Genomic DNA, 19,499 nt, shown 5'->3' on the forward strand with positions numbered 1-19,499 from the left:
CGCGAGTCCGCTGCAGCGGCGCGCTCGCGGGGGTCACGTGAGCGCGCTGACGTCACCGCGCTCTGAGCTGGTAAAGATGGCGACCACAGGGATGCTGCAGCATCTCTGCCGCATCTCGGCGTCCTTGGCCGTTCTCCTCGGCCTGCTCGGCCTCTCCAGCCCGGTGAAGAGCGATGAGCAGGTGCCGCTGGTTCTGTGGACAAGCGAAGGGTGAGACATGTTGGTCTGGAGGCTTCGGTCCCCGCGGAGGAGGCTGTGCTGGCGGGATTAGCCCCGACTAGCAAAGATTTAGCCGCAGGCTAGCCTCGGAAATTACCGCAGGAAAATGTGTTAAATGTCGATTAAAGCATATCAAATACTCAAGCAGCAGTCGGATCGGTGTGTATACAGTGGTTTTGGTTGAAGCCCAGCGTGTCCTGTGTTGATCTGTAGTTTGTGAATGATGCTCAACACCGATACCCTCCCTCAGCCCTAACGGTGCATGTTTCGCTCCCCAGGGCCTCGGTGCCGGCTCAGGCTCCGCCGTCGGCTGGTCACATCGTGGAGCAGCAGCAGCTCAACTCCTACCTGCAGAAGGCTCTGAGCAGGGGGCCCAGAAACGTGGTGCTCTTCCTTCAGGACAAGGTCTCAGTCTACCGTTCTTGGTCTGCTTAAAGCCCGTAGCAGCAGATACATGCATAGATACACGCATGGATGAATACACTCCTAGTGCTGACAGGTTCTCTTGTGTCCTCCAGATGAGCTTGGAGGACTTCACCATGTACGGAGGAGCCTTTGGGAACAAGCAGGACAGCGTTTTCCCCAACCTGGAGGTGAGGTGGTGAGTGGCGGCCCGCTGCCCCGCTGAAGCAGGTGACGCCAAGTTTTGTCTCGTGTCTCTCAGGGGGCTTTGCTGTCCTCGTCCTCCCCTCTCGTCTTGCCTGCTGTCTCCTGGCCCGCCTCCAATGCAGTGATTGGTCAACTGCAGGACCACTTGGAGACCGCCCCCTTATACCTGGACGCTGACACTCTGGGTCAGCTGCGACTCAACGTGTCGTCTCCGGCCCTGCTGGTGTTCAGGCTGCCTTACGGCCTCGGGTACGAACACGCCTGCCGCTCTCCTGACACCCTCAGACCCTCTAACCTGCGTCAGGCGCTCCCAAAATCATTTGACACTGAACATTTTCAATTCCACAGGGCTGACTTAATGTCTGCAAAAGAGATTTTGAGTGGAAATGGTGAGTCTGTCACCTGTCTGACCCCTCTGCTCCCAGAGGATTCTGGGTAATGCGCTGCTGATCTGTGGTCTGTTTTCTAGACGAGGTGATCGGTCAGGTGTTGAGCACCATGAGAGCTCAATCTGTTCCATACACGGCCATCTACACCGGTTTGAGGCCCTCCAGGGTGAGTCCGCGTGTCCGGAGACGTTGTGTCCGTGACACCGTCCAGCAGGTTAACTCCGCCTCTTCCTCTCTTCTCAGGAGGCAGCTGCCCTGTCGATGGAAGCGGGTCTGGGGGGCGGACGCTCTCTGCTGCAGGCCAGAGGAGGGTACCGGGAGAGGGAGAGAGAGAGGGAGAGACAGCGCAGAATCCAGGAGAGGGGCCGGCGTCTACGCTCCTGTCCAGTTCAAGGTGACCTTCTATGGAGCAGCTCAGACATCAAAGCCATTCACTCTCCCTTCTAGATCAAAGACTGCAGCTATACACGACGAGCAGCTGAAGCGCTGACTTGTTGTTTGAGGAGGAAAACCTCATATTTCAGTCAGGATGAGAAGGTCCAAAGCTAATGCAGGCACTTCCGGAGCTGTGGAACCAGGATGGAGCCTGAAGCTGCTGCTTCATGCCAGTGCGCTCCATCTTTCTGCAGGAGGGTGAAGAGACCTGCATCCTCATGTGGGCCAAGAGCCTGTCGGTGAGCATCCTGCGCAGGGGTCGCTGGGAAGAGTACGACCTGACGCCAGCCACCTTCGGGAAGGATGTCAGCCCAAAGCTCCACGGGTCCAGTTGTGACAGAACCAAGGCCAGGTACCTCGGACCTTCACGTCTAATCCCGGCGCTCACACACCCACTCAAAGCTCAGGGGCGGATTGAAACCGTTGTTTTGGTTTTTCAGGTTGGTTCTGAATTACCAGGAAGTTCTGGGCCACAGCAACTTTAAGCTGATGTGAGTAGACACGAGCGTGGACACACACACACACACGGTCCCAGTTAGTGACCAGTTCCCACCTCACTGGTGAAATGTGTCTCCAGCTTTGTGATGAGCCAGCGCCACTACAAGGTCTCTGCGCGGCGCTGGTTCACGCTGGACATGGTGGAGCTGGAGTACGATGGCACCAAGGCCACCTTCAACGGTAGCAGGCACATCTACGCCCCCGCCGAGTACTCCTACCGCTGCCAGTCCGTCACCAGCCACCGATGGCCCCTCCTGGTGCCGCGCACGTCCAAGGACCCGGCCAATCAGTGGAGAGTGGTTTTTGAAGACTTCCAGGTAACCTTTTAATTCTCTACGTCCCCCCTCGTCACAGGAAACTGGAGTTGATGGGCATCACCCGTCTGCTCCCCCCCCACAGATCCAGGGCTTCAACGTGAGCGGTGGCGAGTTCTCATACGCCAGCGACTGCGCCGGGTTCTTCTCTCCAGGTATCTGGATGGGTCTGATGACCAGCCTGCTGATGGTCTTGGTGCTCACCTACGGTCTGCACATGATCATGCAGCTCCACACCATGGACCGCTTTGACGACCCCAAAGGTCCCGCCATCTCTGTGCCACAGACGGAGTGACCCCCCCCCCCAATCCTCCTGAGTCTCCCACCCTTTCATTCCACTTCCTGTTCACATGACATCATTATGAAAGTGAGGTAGAGTCCAAGTTGGTTAGCATGTCGGCTCATGGATCACCCAGTTTGTCTGTGTCAGTGGTTATAATGGGAGGGGATGAATTACCAGTGAGCCAGTACTTATTCTATCATGATATGGAAAAAGGGATGTTTATCAATCAGGTGTAGATATCATGTTTAAAATGTTTATTATCCTGGATTTAATAAGCTATAATTTAAGGGTGTTTCTGATGCCTCTTGTGGCGGGAGGAAGTACTGCAGCGTGGCCGGCACAGACCTGGAGGCCCATCAGAAGGGATCAAAAAGGTACATAATGGTACATAAGACAGGGATGAAGTCTGAGATGTTATTTATTACTAGAGCTAATGTATGTTTACAGTGAGTTTACAAGTGAAGTGTTCCTGTTTTTCTGTTCTGAAGATTCCGAAGATGTTTGATGTTTGACGTATTTATTACTCAGCCTGATGTGCACCGACCAACACACCGCACTGAATTATTATTTATTTGCTTTGTTTAATGATTGTAGTGAATATTGATGGTGAGAACCGCTCTGTCCTGTGCTGTGCTGCTGATATGAAACCAATAAAACATCTGGAAAACTTCTGCTCTTGTTCCATTTATTCAGCAGTACAATATCACACAATACAGATGCATCCAGATGAAGTGAGCAGAAACGTTGGAAGGATGCTTATTCTTTACATCCTCATTGTTCTGACGATCATCTCGGCTCCTAATGATGCGCCAGCTCCGTTTCAAATGTGGAGGCTTGATTGATGAACTGTGTCCCAGCACATTCACGGACCTGCAACACAAACGTCTCAGAACTGACTCATTTAACAGGAACTTCCCCTCCAGATACTCAGGCTTAACAAGTATTCAGGATTTCATTTGTATTCAAGTTGAAATAGTTTTCCAAGCGTTGCCCACAAATGAGGTTAGGGATGGGGGATGAGGTCAACCAGGACCCGCACAGAGGCTCCAGCTGCCAACACACAGATCAACAACATCCAGGCAAATCTTCCCCCTTTGTGCCAAAGGGGCGAAACGTCTCACGAATTTGACGTATGACACAGAATCTGGAACCAAAACTGCAACTTCCTGTTTATGGATGGATGGATGATAGAGGAATGATGGATGGATAGAGGGATGGTGGAGGATGATGGATGGATGGACAGATGGATGGAGGGATGATGGAGGGATGATGGAGGATGAATGGCACTGAATGTCCATTGAGGTAATAAACATTAACAAGCACATTAATTAATAAAGACTAATCATGTATAGTTGAAATACGCAAAACATTAACAGCAATCCTCAACTACAGATGCAGATGGAAAAAGTCCAGTGAAAAGCTGGTTGACTTTACATCCACCCTGATTGAAGAGCAACACTGATAAAGATCAGATGTCACGTGATCTTAAATAAACTATGCAGGCAAAAAGCAACTGTGATCTTACCAGATGTCAGGTTTGCCAAAGAATGATTCCACGATGAGCCGTAAACTGTGAAATATTACAAATCACATCAGAAACCCTCCACTAATCCACCACATCATCATCTTGTCTACCCGTAGCAGGTAGAAGATAAAGAGTCACCTTACCACCTGTCAGGTTAGTCAGGGACTGATTCCAGGCTGCACTGTGAACTGTGAGAGCAGAGAGAAATCACATCAGATGGAACCTCTCCACTAGTTTGCAGCTCTCTTTCACTTTTCCTTCCAATCACAAATGGAACTGACTTGGTGGGACAGCACCGCGCCGGCTCTTCCTGGTTTTGAAGATGTCATCAGAAGGCAGAGACGTATGGATGCTCTTTGACTTGGCGTTAAGCTTCTTCTTTCGTCTAAAGAGAGAAGATGAGGAGTAAACCCAAGACAGTGTCCACATGCGCTTGTTTGTTTTACTGAGATCAATAAATGGATCGGATAGAAGAGCTCAACTTGGTGTCCAAACACATCATCTGCAGCGAGTCCGCAAAACAATCATGACTGTCGGATAAAGAAGTCAATATATGCACAAGTGTACCGGCGCTTTAAGACATCCATAGTTCCCTGGTGACACAGTGTGGTATTGCTGAACAGAGGTGTGCCGCTCTTACTGTAGCCCACAATGACGGATCCTCCACACTGATGAGAATCTACAATCAGAACAGGTGAAATGTATAAATGAAAGCAGAGGATCAACTATCAAACCTGTTGATCAACAAAAACCTGCTCTCAAGGCAAAGTTGTAGCTTATTTTCTGATACTAAGACGATCCTACAGAATTGCTGACTGGCCTTACACATCCACTGGCAACCACATCATCCACTGAAATAGAATCCAGAGTTTTCTCTTCAGGTGGCAGTAGCTCAGTCTGTTGGGAACTAGGCTGAGAGGCAGAGGGTTCTTGGCTCGAGCCCCAGCACAGACAAAACATTGAAGGTCTTCTGGTAGTAGGGGAAGCTGCCAAAACACCTTCAGAGCATTGCCAAGGTACCAAACCCACAAATGAAATGAACAGGCGACTCATCCAGGGGTATACCCTCCCCGCGGCCCCGAAAGAGATAAAGAAGTTGAGACAAGTTTACTCCTCAGTATTGGTCTCTTGAACAATCAAATTAATTTTAGAGCCCAAAATCACAAACATTGATTCCTCAGAAGGTTGACCCATCTGGTCACTTGTGACACCGTCTGTCCTTGGACCATTAGTCCAAGGAAGCAAAAACTTAAAAAAAAAAGAAAAAGTTTTGACGGAAAAAGAAGAGAGCTGAAGTAGATCAACAGAGGAGGGAACCCTCTCCCCGGAATGGACAGATTCCACAATACAGCAAAGACATGTCACATATACAAAGAACATCACCATAAACATCAGCAATTTGTTCCATCCTCGGTCTGGGAACATCAAAGCTCAGGCGCTTCACATCAGTTCATTCATCATGTGGAGATCTTCAGGAAGCAGACCATACTCCCTTCCTCATTTGTGTTTGGATCAGCCAGGAAGAATGTGGAACAGGTGGTCAAAGATACCCAATGAGGCAAGCCTACGCTGGCAGGTTGTCCAGCTACCCGTATAGAAGTCCCACCCAAGGCCAGAACACTTGTGCTCCTGTGGGGACATGCATTCACGGTGGCCTGTCATCACAGATTTCACCAGACTGTCACCATAGTCCAGTAATGTTTCTGGTGGCCCACCCTCTTGGCAAACAGGGGAAGATTTGCCAACAACTGCTCTGTTTGTGCTTGCAGAACATCCACTCATTAAGACCTGGCAGTACTGCTACGCCTCTTGTCCATTCCCTGCAAACTATAGTCTCACATAGAAGTGGTTATGTGATGGGACCAGCCCCTTGTAAGACAAACACAAGTCCAATGGATTTGCTCGATCGATTTTCCAGTGCTGTCCACGTAGGTAACCTTGCCTCTCCCATAGAAACTAAAAGTCTCCTGATTCAAAATTGATTTACACTTCATGGTATCTCCAAGGCATCGTCTCTAAATGTGGCTTTTTCCAGTCCAGGAAGGTGAGGAAGTGGTAACCCCATCCAGTGTCATCTACACATCTATATCTACACAGGTTATCTGCTGGTCCGACAGATGCAAATTTCCACAGAGCAGCTGGGCTCGGCTGAAAATATAGACAGGAAGGAACTGAGACATCCAAGAGGGACTCGGTGGAAAGTTGCTGCTCCACGACAGTGGGAGGAGTCAGTTGCAGGAATATGGGCATTACGTCAGAATGCAGGTGCTGCCCTCACAACACAGGTCAAGAGGAGGAAAATAAAATGGTCCTCTCTGCAAGATCACTGATTTCTGATGTCACGTGATCTTAAATAAACTATGCAGGCAAAAAGCAACTGTGATCTTACCAGATGTCAGGTTTGCCAAAGAATGATTCCACGATGAGCCGTAAACTGTGAAATATTACAAATCACATCAGAAACCCTCCACTAACCCACCACATCATCATCTTGTCTACCCGTAGCAGGTAGAAGATAAAGAGTCACCTTACCACCTGTCAGGTTAGTCAGGGACTGATTCCAGGCTGCACTGTGAACTGTGAGAGCAGAGAGAAATCACATCAGATGGAACCTCTCCACTAGTTTGAAGCTCTCTTTCACTTTTCCTTCCAATCACAAATGGAACTGACTTGGTGGGACAGCACCGCGCCGGCTCTTCCTGGTTTTGAAGATGTCATCAGAAGGCAGAGACGTATGGATGCTCTTTGACTTGGCGTTAAGCTTCTTCTTTCGTCTAAAGAGAGAAGATGAGGAGTAAACCCAAGACAATGTCCACATGCGCTTGTTTGTTTTACTGAGATCAATAAATGGATCAGATAGAAGAGCTCAACTTGGTGTCCAAACACATCATCTGCAGCGAGTCCGCAAAACAATCATGACTGTCGGATAAAGAAGTCAATATATGCACAAGTGTACCGGCGCTTTAAGACATCCATAGTTCCCTGGTGACACAGTGTGGTATTGCTGAACAGAGGTGTGCCGCTCTTACTGTAGCCCACAATGACGGATCCTCCACACTGATGAGAATCTACAATCAGAACAGTTGAAATGTATAAATGAAAGCAGAGGATCAACTATCAAACCTGTTGATTGTTCCATCCTCGGTCTGGGAACATCAAAGCTCAGGCGCTTCACATCAGTTCATTCATCATGTGGAGATCTTCAGGAAGCAGACCATACGCCCTTCCTCATTTGTGTTTGGATCAGCCAGGAAGAATGTGGAACAGGTGGTCCAAGATACCCAATGAGGCAAGCCTACGCTGGCAGGTTGTCCAGCTACCCGTATAGAAGTCCCACCCAAGGCCAGAACACTTGTGCTCCTGTGGGGACATGCATTCACGGTGGCCTGTCATCACAGATTTCACCAGACTGTCACCATAGTCCAGTAATGTTTCTGGTGGCCCACCCTCTTGGCAAACAGGGGAAGATTTGCCAACAACTGCTCTGTTTGTGCTTGCAGAACATCCACTCATTAAGACCTGGCAGTACTGCTACGCCTCTTGTCCATTCCTTACTGACCATAGTCTCACATAGAAGTGGTGATGTGATGGGACCAGCCCCTTGTAAGACAAACACAAGTCCAATGGATTTGCTCGATCGATTTTCCAGTGCTGTCCACGTAGGTAACCTTGCCTCTCCCATAGAAACTAAAAGTCTCCTGATTCAAAATTGATTTACACTTCATGGTATCTCCAAGGCAACGTCTCTAAATGTGGCTTTTTCCAGTCCAGGAAGGTGAGGAAGTGGTAACCCCATCCAGTGTCATCTACACATCTATATCTACACAGGTTATCTGCTGGTCCGACAGATGCAAATTTCCACAGAGCAGCTGGGCTCGGCTGAAAACATAGACAGGAAGGAACTGAGACATCCAAGAGGGACTCGGTGGAGAGTTGCTGCTCCATTACAGTGGGAGGAGTCAGTTGCAGAAATATGGGCATTACGTTAGAATGCAGGTGCTGCCCTCACAACACAGGTCAAGAGGAAAATAAAATGGTCCTCTCTGCAAGATCACTGATTTCTGATGTCACGTGATCTTAAATAAACTATGCAGGCAAAAAGCAACTGTGATCTTACCAGATGTCAGGTTTGCCAAAGAATGATTCCACGATGAGCCGTGAACTGTGAAATATTACAAATCACATCAGAAACCCTCCACTAACCCACCACATCATCATCTTGTCTACCCGTAGCAGGTAGAAGATAAAGAGTCACCTTACCACCTGTCAGGTTAGTCAGGGACTGATTCCAGGCTGCACTGTGAACTGTGAGAGCAGAGAGAAATCACATCAGATGGAACCTCTCCACTAGTTTGAAGCTCTCTTTCACTTTTCCTTCCAATCACAAATGGAACTGACTTGGTGGGACAGCACCGCGCCGGCTCTTCCTGGTTTTGAAGATGTCATCAGAAGGCAGAGACGTATGGATGCTCTTTGACTTGGCGTTAAGCTTCTTCTTTCGTCTAAAGAGAGAAGATGAGGAGTAAACCCAAGACAGTGTCCACATGCGCTTGTTTGTTTTACTGAGATCAATAAATGGATCAGATAGAAGAGCTCAACTTGGTGTCCAAACACATCATCTGCAGCGAGTCCGCAAAACAATCATGACTGTCGGATAAAGAAGTCAATATATGCACAAGTGTACCGGCGCTTTAAGACATCCATAGTTCCCTGGTGACACAGTGTGGTATTGCTGAACAGAGGTGTGCCGCTCTTACTGTAGCCCACAATGACGGATCCTCCACACTGATGAGAATCTACAATCAGAACAGTTGAAATGTATAAATGAAAGCAGAGGATCAACTATCAAACCTGTTGATTGTTCCATCCTCGGTCTGGGAACATCAAAGCTCAGGCGCTTCACATCAGTTCATTCATCATGTGGAGATCTTCAGGAAGCAGACCATACGCCCTTCCTCATTTGTGTTTGGATCAGCCAGGAAGAATGTGGAACAGGTGGTCCAAGATACCCAATGAGGCAAGCCTACGCTGGCAGGTTGTCCAGCTACCCGTATAGAAGTCCCACCCAAGGCCAGAACACTTGTGCTCCTGTGGGGACATGCATTCACGGTGGCCTGTCATCACAGATTTCACCAGACTGTCACCATAGTCCAGTAATGTTTCTGGTGGCCCACCCTCTTGGCAAACAGGGGAAGATTTGCCAACAACTGCTCTGTTTGTGCTTGCAGAACATCCACTCATTAAGACCTGGCAGTACTGCTACGCCTCTTGTCCATTCCTTACTGACCATAGTCTCACATAGAAGTGGTGATGTGATGGGACCAGCCCCTTGTAAGACAAACACAAGTCCAATGGATTTGCTCGATCGATTTTCCAGTGCTGTCCACGTAGGTAACCTTGCCTCTCCCATAGAAACTAAAAGTCTCCTGATTCAAAATTGATTTACACTTCATGGTATCTCCAAGGCAACGTCTCTAAATGTGGCTTTTTCCAGTCCAGGAAGGTGAGGAAGTGGTAACCCCATCCAGTGTCATCTACACATCTATATCTACACAGGTTATCTGCTGGTCCGACAGATGCAAGTTTCCTCAGAGCAGCTGGGCTCGGCTGAAAACATAGACAGGAAGGAACTGAGACATCCAAGAGGGACTCGGTGGAGAGTTGCTGCTCCATTACAGTGGGAGGAGTCAGTTGCAGAAATATGGGCATTACGTTAGAATGCAGGTGCTGCCCTCACAACACAGGTCAAGAGGAAAATAAAATGGTCCTCTCTGCAAGATCACTGATTTCTGATGTCACGTGATCTTAAATAAACTATGCAGGCAAAAAGCAACTGTGATCTTACCAGATGTCAGGTTTGCCAAAGAATGATTCCACGATGAGCCGTAAACTGTGAAATATTACAAATCACATCAGAAACCCTCCACTAATCCACCACATCATCATCTTGTCTACCCGTAGCAGGTAGAAGATAAAGAGTCACCTTACCACCTGTCAGGTTAGTCAGGGACTGATTCCAGGCTGCACTGTGAACTGTGAGAGCAGAGAGAAATCACATCAGATGGAACCTCTCCACTAGTTTGAAGCTCTCTTTCACTTTTCCTTCCAATCACAAATGGAACTGACTTGGTGGGACAGCACCGCGCCGGCTCTTCCTGGTTTTGAAGATGTCATCAGAAGGCAGAGACGTATGGATGCTCTTTGACTTGGCGTTAAGCTTCTTCTTTCGTCTAAAGAGAGAAGATGAGGAGAGACAATGTCCACATGCGCTTGTTTGTTTTACTGAGATCAATAAATGGATCAGATAGAAGAGCTCAACTTGGTGTCCAAATACATCATCTGCAGCGAGTCCGCAAAACAATCATGACTGTCGGATAAAGAAGTCAATATATGCACAAGTGTACCGGCGCTTTAAGACATCCATAGTTCCCTGGTGACACAGTGTGGTATTGCTGAACAGAGGTGTGCCGCTCTTACTGTAGCCCACAATGACGGATCCTCCACACTGATGAGAATCTACAATCAGAACAGTTGAAATGTATAAATGAAAGCAGAGGATCAACTATCAAACCTGTTGATTGTTCCATCCTCGGTCTGGGAACATCAAAGCTCAGGCGCTTCACATCAGTTCATTCATCATGTGGAGATCTTCAGGAAGCAGACCATACGCCCTTCCTCATTTGTGTTTGGATCAGCCAGGAAGAATGTGGAACAGGTGGTCCAAGATACCCAATGAGGCAAGCCTACGCTGGCAGGTTGTCAAGCTACCCGTATAGAAGTCCCACCCAAGGCCAGAACACTTGTGCTCCTGTGGGGACATGCATTCACGGTGGCCTGTCATCACAGATTTCACCAGACTGTCACCATAGTCCAGTAATGTTTCTGGTGGCCCACCCTCTTGGCAAACAGGGGAAGATTTGCCAACAACTGCTCTGTTTGTGCTTGCAGAACATCCACTCATTAAGACCTGGCAGTACTGCTACGCCTCTTGTCCATTCCTTACTGACCATAGTCTCACATAGAAGTGGTGATGTGATGGGACCAGCCCCTTGTAAGACAAACACAAGTCCAATGGATTTGCTCGATCGATTTTCCAGTGCTGTCCACGTAGGTAACCTTGCCTCTCCCATAGAAACTAAAAGTCTCCTGATTCAAAATTGATTTACACTTCATGGTATCTCCAAGGCATCGTCTCTAAATGTGGCTTTTTCCAGTCCAGGAAGGTGAGGAAGTGGTAACCCCATCCAGTGTCATCTACACATCTATATCTACACAGGTTATCTGCTGGTCCGACAGATGCAAATTTCCACAGAGCAGCTGGGCTCGGCTGAAAATATAGACAGGAAGGAACTGAGACATCCAAGAGGGACTCGGTGGAAAGTTGCTGCTCCACGACAGTGGGAGGAGTCAGTTGCAGGAATATGGGCATTACGTCAGAATGCAGGTGCTGCCCTCACAACACAGGTCAAGAGGAGGAAAATAAAATGGTCCTCTCTGCAAGATCACTGATTTCTGATGTCACGTGATCTTAAATAAACTATGCAGGCAAAAAGCAACTGTGATCTTACCAGATGTCAGGTTTGCCAAAGAATGATTCCACGATGAGCCGTAAACTGTGAAATATTACAAATCACATCAGAAACCCTCCACTAATCCACCACATCATCATCTTGTCTACCCGTAGCAGGTAGAAGATAAAGAGTCACCTTACCACCTGTCAGGTTAGTCAGGGACTGATTCCAGGCTGCACTGTGAACTGTGAGAGCAGAGAGAAATCACATCAGATGGAACCTCTCCACTAGTTTGAAGCTCTCTTTCACTTTTCCTTCCAATCACAAATGGAACTGACTTGGTGGGACAGCACCGCGCCGGCTTTTCCTGGTTTTGAAGATGTCATCAGAAGGCAGAGACGTATGGATGCTCTTTGACTTGGCGTTAAGCTTCTTCTTTCGTCTAAAGAGAGAAGATGAGGAGCAAACCCAAGACAATGTCCACATGCACTTGTTTGTTTTACTGAGATCAATAAATGGATCAGATAGAAGAGCTCAACTTGGTGTCCAAATACATCATCTGCAGCGAGTCCGCAAAACAATCATGACTGTCGGATAAAGAAGTCAATATATGCACAAGTGTACCGGCGCTTTAAGACATCCATAGTTCCCTGGTGACACAGTGTGGTATTGCTGAACAGAGGTGTGCCGCTCTTACTGTAGCCCACAATGATGGATCCTCCACACTGATGAGAATCTACAATCAGAACAGGTGAAATGTATAAATGAAAGCAGAGGATCAACTATCAAACCTGTTGATCAACAAAAACCTGCTCTCAAGGCAAAGTTGTAGCTTATTTTCTGATACTAAGACGATCCTACAGAATTGCTGACTGGCCTTACACATCCACTGGCAACCACATCATCCACTGAAATAGAATCCAGAGTTTTCTCTTCAGGTGGCAGTAGCTCAGTCTGTTGGGAACTAGGCTGAGAGGCAGAGGGTTCTTGGCTCGAGCCCCAGCACAGACAAAACATTGAAGGTCTTCTGGTAGTAGGGGAAGCTGCCAAAACACCTTCAGAGCATTGCCAAGGTACCAAACCCACAAATGAAATGAACAGGCGACTCATCCAGGGGTATACCCTCCCTGCGACCCCGAAAGAGATAAAGAAGTTGAGACAAGTTTACTCCTCAGTATTGGTCTCTTGAACAATCAAATTAATTTTAGAGCCCAAAATCACAAACATTGATTCCTCAGAAGGTTGACCCATCTGGTCACTTGTGACACCGTCTGTCCTTGGACCATTAGTCCAAGGAAGCAAAAACTTAAAAAAAAAAAAAAGTTTTGACGGAAAAAGAAGAGAGCTGAAGTAGATCAACAGAGGAGGGAACCCTCTCCCCGGAATGGACAGATTCCACAATACAGCAAAGACATGTCACATATACAAAGAACATCACCATAAACATCAGCAATTTGTTCCATCCTCGGTCTGGGAACATCAAAGCTCAGGCGCTTCACATCAGTTCATTCATCATGTGGAGATCTTCAGGAAGCAGACCATACTCCCTTCCTCATTTGTGTTTGGATCAGCCAGGAAGAATGTGGAACAGGTGGTCAAAGATACCCAATGAGGCAAGCCTACGCTGGCAGGTTGTCCAGCTACCCGTATAGAAGTCCCACCCAAGGCCAGAACACTTGTGCTCCTGTGGGGACATGCATTCACGGTGGCCTGTCATCACAGATTTCACCAGACTGTCACCATAGTCCAGTAATGTTTCTGGTGGCCCACCCTCTTGGCAAACAGGGGAAGATTTGCCAACAACTGCTCTGTTTGTGCTTGCAGAACATCCACTCATTAAGACCTGGCAGTACTGCTACGCCTCTTGTCCATTCCCTGCAAACTATAGTCTCACATAGAAGTGGTGATGTGATGGGACCAGCCCCTTGTAAGACAAACACAAGTCCAATGGATTTGCTCGATCGATTTTCCAGTGCTGTCCACGTAGGTAACCTTGCCTCTCCCATAGAAACTAAAAGTCTCCTGATTCAAAATTGATTTACACTTCATGGTATCTCCAAGGCATCGTCTCTAAATGTGGCTTTTTCCAGTCCGGGAAGGTGAGGAAGTGGTAACCCCATCCAGTGTCATCTACACATCTATATCTACACAGGTTATCTGCTGGTCCGACAGATGCAAATTTCCACAGAGCAGCTGGGCTCGGCTGAAAATATAGACAGGAAGGAACTGAGACATCCAAGAGGGACTCGGTGGAAAGTTGCTGCTCCACGACAGTGGGAGGAGTCAGTTGCAGGAATATGGGCATTACGTTAGAATGCAGGTGCTGCCCTCACAACACAGGTCAAGAGGAGGAAAATAAAATGGTCCTCTCTGCAAGATCACTGATTTATGATGTCACGTGATCTTAAATAAACTATGCAGGCAAAAAGTGACTGTGATCTTACCAGATGTCAGGTTTGCCAAAGAATGATTCCACGATGAGCCGTAAACTGTGAAATATTACAAATCACATCAGAAACCCTCCACTAACCCACCACATCATCATCTTGTCTACCCGTAGCAGGTAGAAGATAAAGAGTCACCTTACCACCTGTCAGGTTAGTCAGGGACTGATTCCAGGCTGCACTGTGAACTGTGAGAGCAGAGAGAAATCACATCAGATGGAACCTCTCCACTAGTTTGCAGCTCTCTTTCACTTTTCCTTCCAATCACAAATGGAACTGACTTGGTGGGACAGCACCGCGCCGGCTCTTCCTGGTTTTGAAGATGTCATCAGAAGGCAGAGACGTATGGATGCTCTTTGACTTGGCGTTAAGCTTCTTCTTTCGTCTAAAGAGAGAAGATGAGGAGTAAATCCAAGACAATGTCCACATGCGCTTGTTTGTTTTACTGAGATCAATAAATGGATCAGATAGAAGAGCTCAACTTGGTGTCCAAATACATCATCTGCAGCGAGTCCGCAAAACAATCATGACTGTCGGATAAAGAAGTCAATATATGCACAAGTGTACCGGCGCTTTAAGACATCCATAGTTCCCTGGTGACACAGTGTGGTATTGCTGAACAGAGGTGTGCCGCTCTTACTGTAGCCCACAATGATGGATCCTCCACACTGATGAGAATCTACAATCAGAACAGGTGAAATGTATAAATGAAAGCAGAGGATCAACTATCAAACCTGTTGATCAACAAAAACCTGCTCTCAAGGCAAAGTTGTAGCTTATTTTCTGATACTAAGACGATCCTACAGAATTGCTGACTGGCCTTACACATCCACTGGCAACCACATCATCCACTGAAATAGAATCCAGAGTTTTCTCTTCAGGTGGCAGTAGCTCAGTCTGTTGGGAACTAGGCTGAGAGGCAGAGGGTTCTTGGCTCGAGCCCCAGCACAGACAAAACATTGAAGGTCTTCTGGTAGTAGGGGAAGCTGCCAAAACACCTTCAGAGCATTGCCAAGGTACCAAACCCACAAATGAAATGAACAGGCGACTCATCCAGGGGTATACCCTCCCTGCGACCCCGAAAGAGATAAAGAAGTTGAGACAAGTTTACTCCTCAGTATTGGTCTCTTGAACAATCAAATTAATTTTAGAGCCCAAAATCACAAACATTGATTCCTCAGAAGGTTGACCCATCTGGTCACTTGTGACACCGTCTGTCCTTGGACCATTAGTCCAAGGAAGCAAAAACTTAAAAAAAAAAAAAAAGTTTTGACGGAAAAAGAAGAGAGCTGAAGTAGATCAACAGAGGAGGGAACCCTCTCCCCGGAATGGACAGATTCCACAATACAGCAAAGACATGTCACATATACAAAGAACATCACCATAAACATCAGCAATTTGTTCCATCCTCGGTCTGGGAACATCAAAGCTCAGGCGCTTCACATCAGTTCATTCATCATGTGGAGATCTTCAGGAAGCAGACCATACTCCCTTCCTCATTTGTGTTTGGATCAGCCAGGAAGAATGTGGAACAGGTGGTCAAAGATACCCAATGAGGCAAGCCTACGCTGGCAGGTTGTCCAGCTACCCGTATAGAAGTCCCACCCAAGGCCAGAACACTTGTGCTCCTGTGGGGACATGCATTCACGGTGGCCTGTCATCACAGATTTCACCAGACTGTCACCATAGTCCAGTAATGTTTCTGGTGGCCCACCCTCTTGGCAAACAGGGGAAGATTTGCCAACAACTGCTCTGTTTGTGCTTGCAGAACATCCACTCATTAAGACCTGGCAGTACTGCTACGCCTCTTGTCCATTCCCTGCAAACTATAGTCTCACATAGAAGTGGTGATGTGATGGGACCAGCCCCTTGTAAGACAAACACAAGTCCAATGGATTTGCTCGATCGATTTTCCAGTGCTGTCCACGTAGGTAACCTTGCCTCTCCCATAGAAACTAAAAGTCTCCTGATTCAAAATTGATTTACACTTCATGGTATCTCCAAGGCATCGTCTCTAAATGTGGCTTTTTCCAGTCCGGGAAGGTGAGGAAGTGGTAACCCCATCCAGTGTCATCTACACATCTATATCTACACAGGTTATCTGCTGGTCCGACAGATGCAAATTTCCACAGAGCAGCTGGGCTCGGCTGAAAATATAGACAGGAAGGAACTGAGACATCCAAGAGGGACTCGGTGGAAAGTTGCTGCTCCACGACAGTGGGAGGAGTCAGTTGCAGGAATATGGGCATTACGTTAGAATGCAGGTGCTGCCCTCACAACACAGGTCAAGAGGAGGAAAATAAAATGGTCCTCTCTGCAAGATCACTGATTTATGATGTCACGTGATCTTAAATAAACTATGCAGGCAAAAAGTGACTGTGATCTTACCAGATGTCAGGTTTGCCAAAGAATGATTCCACGATGAGCCGTAAACTGTGAAATATTACAAATCACATCAGAAACCCTCCACTAACCCACCACATCATCATCTTGTCTACCCGTAGCAGGTAGAAGATAAAGAGTCACCTTACCACCTGTCAGGTTAGTCAGGGACTGATTCCAGGCTGCACTGTGAACTGTGAGAGCAGAGAGAAATCACATCAGATGGAACCTCTCCACTAGTTTGAAGCTCTCTTTCACTTTTCCTTCCAATCACAAATGGAACTGACTTGGTGGGACAGCACCGCGCCGGCTCTTCCTGGTTTTGAAGATGTCATCAGAAGGCAGAGACGTATGGATGCTCTTTGACTTGGCGTTAAGCTTCTTCTTTCGTCTAAAGAGAGAAGATGAGGAGTAAATCCAAGACAATGTCCACATGCGCTTGTTTGTTTTACTGAGATCAATAAATGGATCAGATAGAAGAGCTCAACTTGGTGTCCAAATACATCATCTGCAGCGAGTCCGCAAAACAATCATGACTGTCGGATAAAGAAGTCAATATATGCACAAGTGTACCGGCGCTTTAAGACATCCATAGTTCCCTGGTGACACAGTGTGGTATTGCTGAACAGAGGTGTGCCGCTCTTACTGTAGCCCACAATGACGGATCCTCCACACTCTGGGAACTTTTGACCTTCTGGTAAAATGATTTAAACAGGATTTTAAATGAAATTTGTTGTAAATCTCTAGAGCTGGATGCATGTTTAGAGTTGAAACAGACGTGGTGCGACGCTGGGGGGGGACTTCTTCAGGTAGTTCCTGACACCATGATGTGGAGCAACATGTCTGGAGCCATCGGTGCTGAAGAGAAGCACAGAATGAAATCAGTGTAGAATCAAGCTTCAAGTCGTCCTCCAACACGTCTGAGTAAAGTTGGTGGACAGAACACGATAACGACCACAACTGGACAATCAATCATTGATTTGTGAAGCTGTTGATCAAGACCTTTTCTTCAACAGTCTGTTCGGACGTCCTGCCATCAGGGGGCGACAGAGACAGAGTTTTCCCCTCACGTTTTGTCTTTTAAGTAGGACAAAAGACTTTTGAGGAGAAGAAGTGAATGGGAGCTTACCAGTGCTGCAGCATGTCCACAGCTCCCAGTGTGGCGTTGGTGGACTCTCGTCTGCCGCACATACGTGTCTCCATATCAAACACCTCACGCCCTGTTTAAGACATTTGATATCAAACACGTTTGTGCCTCATCACATCCAGAAGGACTCAATTTAGTGGACAGAATCACAACATAAGAAGGTCCCACCGAAGCCCAGGTGATCGCTGCTGTGACGTCCATCACAGGACAACACGCTGTCTGTCCACAAGGTGAGACCTGCAAATGTTGAGACGAGCACAAGTTGAAATTTCCAGGAGGAGAATCTAATCTTCTGCTGAGGATCCTCAGACCCGAGGAAAGTCTCTCACCTGCTCTGACGAACACACAGGCTGCTGCCAGAACTGAGGAACACAAGAACACAAGCTCAGACCACATCACGTCTCATCAGGTCTCCTCTAAAACAAACAGGGCCGTGTACTCACGCAGCCCGGGGCTACGTCTGTGGGGGGCCATGACCTCAACAGGGCTGCTTCGGACCAGGAAGCAGTTCACAGCGGGGTTGGAGGTCAATCACAGGTTGTTAGAAGAAAATATTGGCAAAATTAGCTCCAGTTGGGCCTTCTATGAGGTTTCTAAAGAAGGAAGCTGTGGAGACCTTTCTGGCTCAGTTTGTGTCACGAGAACGGAGCATTAGCATGGCATTGCTATGCTAACAGACCAGTAAAACCCATCTGCCCAATATGAAAATGAATCATTTTCTTTTTGCCATCACCTGCTGGAGGATCAGAAGAAAGGATCAGATCTTTCCTGATGATGTAGATGTGAGATGTTTCAGTCTGAGAGGGTTTGCCGTCTGTTCCGCCGCCTTATAGATGCTCCCGACTGAATATTCATGGAAGGTTGATCAAATTTGATGTTCTGGCAGGTGTCCCGTTGGATTGAGACAGCAAACATCATCAGCATAAAAACGCACCAGCAGGTATTTGGCCACAACCCCATCTTTTAGCCTGGAACTGAGGAAGGCGGATCTCGTTCGCCTGACCTCCTACTGAGCCACCACACAACAACAACAGCCGTTTTTTCTGAGTGATGAAGGTAAAACGAGCATAATGCTGATTAAATGACGCGTGAAGGTGTGAATGTGGTCAGTGAACGCATGAACACGGCAGGAAGTGAAGCAGACATCACCTGGAGGCTGTTAACTGTTGTCAAACGTTCACAGACGTGAGGGTGAATCACCGGTTGAGTCTAGACCAGCAGAGCCTCCAACAGGCGTCCTGTGGTTCTTATGTAAGAGCTCACCAACCCGTGATCACATCCAGCACCTTTAGCTTTAAGCTCTGCCTCCTGGCGGCGGCTTAATGCATCCGGAGAGAGAAGTAGACCAAGAACAGGATCTTCTGATGCTGTCGCACGTTTTTGGAACATTTCCAGTAAAACGTCCTCGATGTCGTCCAAACTCTGATATTTCTTTCTGAGTTCTGATACGTTATAACCTCGATACTGACCAACATCAGTGATGTCACATCTCACAGCACCCCCGTTCAGGACCCGAATGGGTCAGAACAGCTGCACAACATCTATCGTCACCTGGAGACAGTTCTGACAAAAGTCCCCTGGGTGAGAGCGACCACAGCGCTGAGTCTGATGCCTGCAGCAACTACAGCAAAACTACAGGTGAGCTACAGCAAAATTATAGGGGAGCTACAGCAAAACTAAAGGGAAACTACAGCAAAACTACATGGAAACCACCAGAGGATAAGTTCAAACTACAGCTGAACT

At 47.6% G+C, this 19,499-nt stretch overlaps 2 protein-coding genes across 2 annotated transcripts; one reads left to right on the forward strand and one right to left on the reverse strand.

Moving 5' to 3' along the window:
* Nucleotides 1–44: 44 nt before the first annotated feature.
* LOC115249264 (V-type proton ATPase subunit S1-like) lies at nucleotides 45–3,418 on the forward strand. The gene is given in 12 exon segments (XM_029834477.1): nucleotides 45–210; nucleotides 498–624; nucleotides 738–812; nucleotides 884–1,077; nucleotides 1,177–1,217; nucleotides 1,298–1,383; nucleotides 1,461–1,553; nucleotides 1,555–1,611; nucleotides 1,847–2,004; nucleotides 2,093–2,143; nucleotides 2,230–2,467; nucleotides 2,550–3,418. Coding segments are annotated over 12 exon segments (1,464 nt in total). The 5' UTR covers nucleotides 45–76; the 3' UTR covers nucleotides 2,760–3,418.
* LOC105419550 (uncharacterized) lies at nucleotides 3,416–18,557 on the reverse strand. Its single transcript, XM_029834370.1, has 35 exons — nucleotides 18,490–18,557; nucleotides 18,200–18,243; nucleotides 18,086–18,118; nucleotides 17,925–17,993; nucleotides 17,739–17,829; nucleotides 17,388–17,467; nucleotides 17,183–17,303; nucleotides 16,897–17,000; nucleotides 16,759–16,803; nucleotides 16,616–16,660; nucleotides 14,795–14,906; nucleotides 14,509–14,612; nucleotides 14,371–14,415; nucleotides 14,228–14,272; nucleotides 12,408–12,519; nucleotides 12,122–12,225; nucleotides 11,984–12,028; nucleotides 11,841–11,885; nucleotides 10,677–10,788; nucleotides 10,399–10,502; nucleotides 10,261–10,305; nucleotides 10,118–10,162; nucleotides 8,957–9,068; nucleotides 8,671–8,774; nucleotides 8,533–8,577; nucleotides 8,390–8,434; nucleotides 7,229–7,340; nucleotides 6,943–7,046; nucleotides 6,805–6,849; nucleotides 6,662–6,706; nucleotides 4,840–4,951; nucleotides 4,554–4,657; nucleotides 4,416–4,460; nucleotides 4,273–4,317; nucleotides 3,416–3,617 (listed from the first exon to the last, which is right to left on the reverse strand). The coding sequence occupies exons 2-35, from the start codon at nucleotides 18,228–18,230 to the stop codon at nucleotides 3,610–3,612; spliced, it is 2,463 nt and encodes an 820-aa protein (XP_029690230.1). The 5' UTR covers nucleotides 18,231–18,243; nucleotides 18,490–18,557; the 3' UTR covers nucleotides 3,416–3,609.
* Nucleotides 18,558–19,499: the final 942 nt, after the last annotated feature.

Source organism: Takifugu rubripes, chromosome 3 (genome assembly GCF_901000725.2).
Source record: "Takifugu rubripes chromosome 3, fTakRub1.2, whole genome shotgun sequence".
NCBI classification, from domain to species: domain Eukaryota; kingdom Metazoa; phylum Chordata; class Actinopteri; order Tetraodontiformes; family Tetraodontidae; genus Takifugu; species Takifugu rubripes.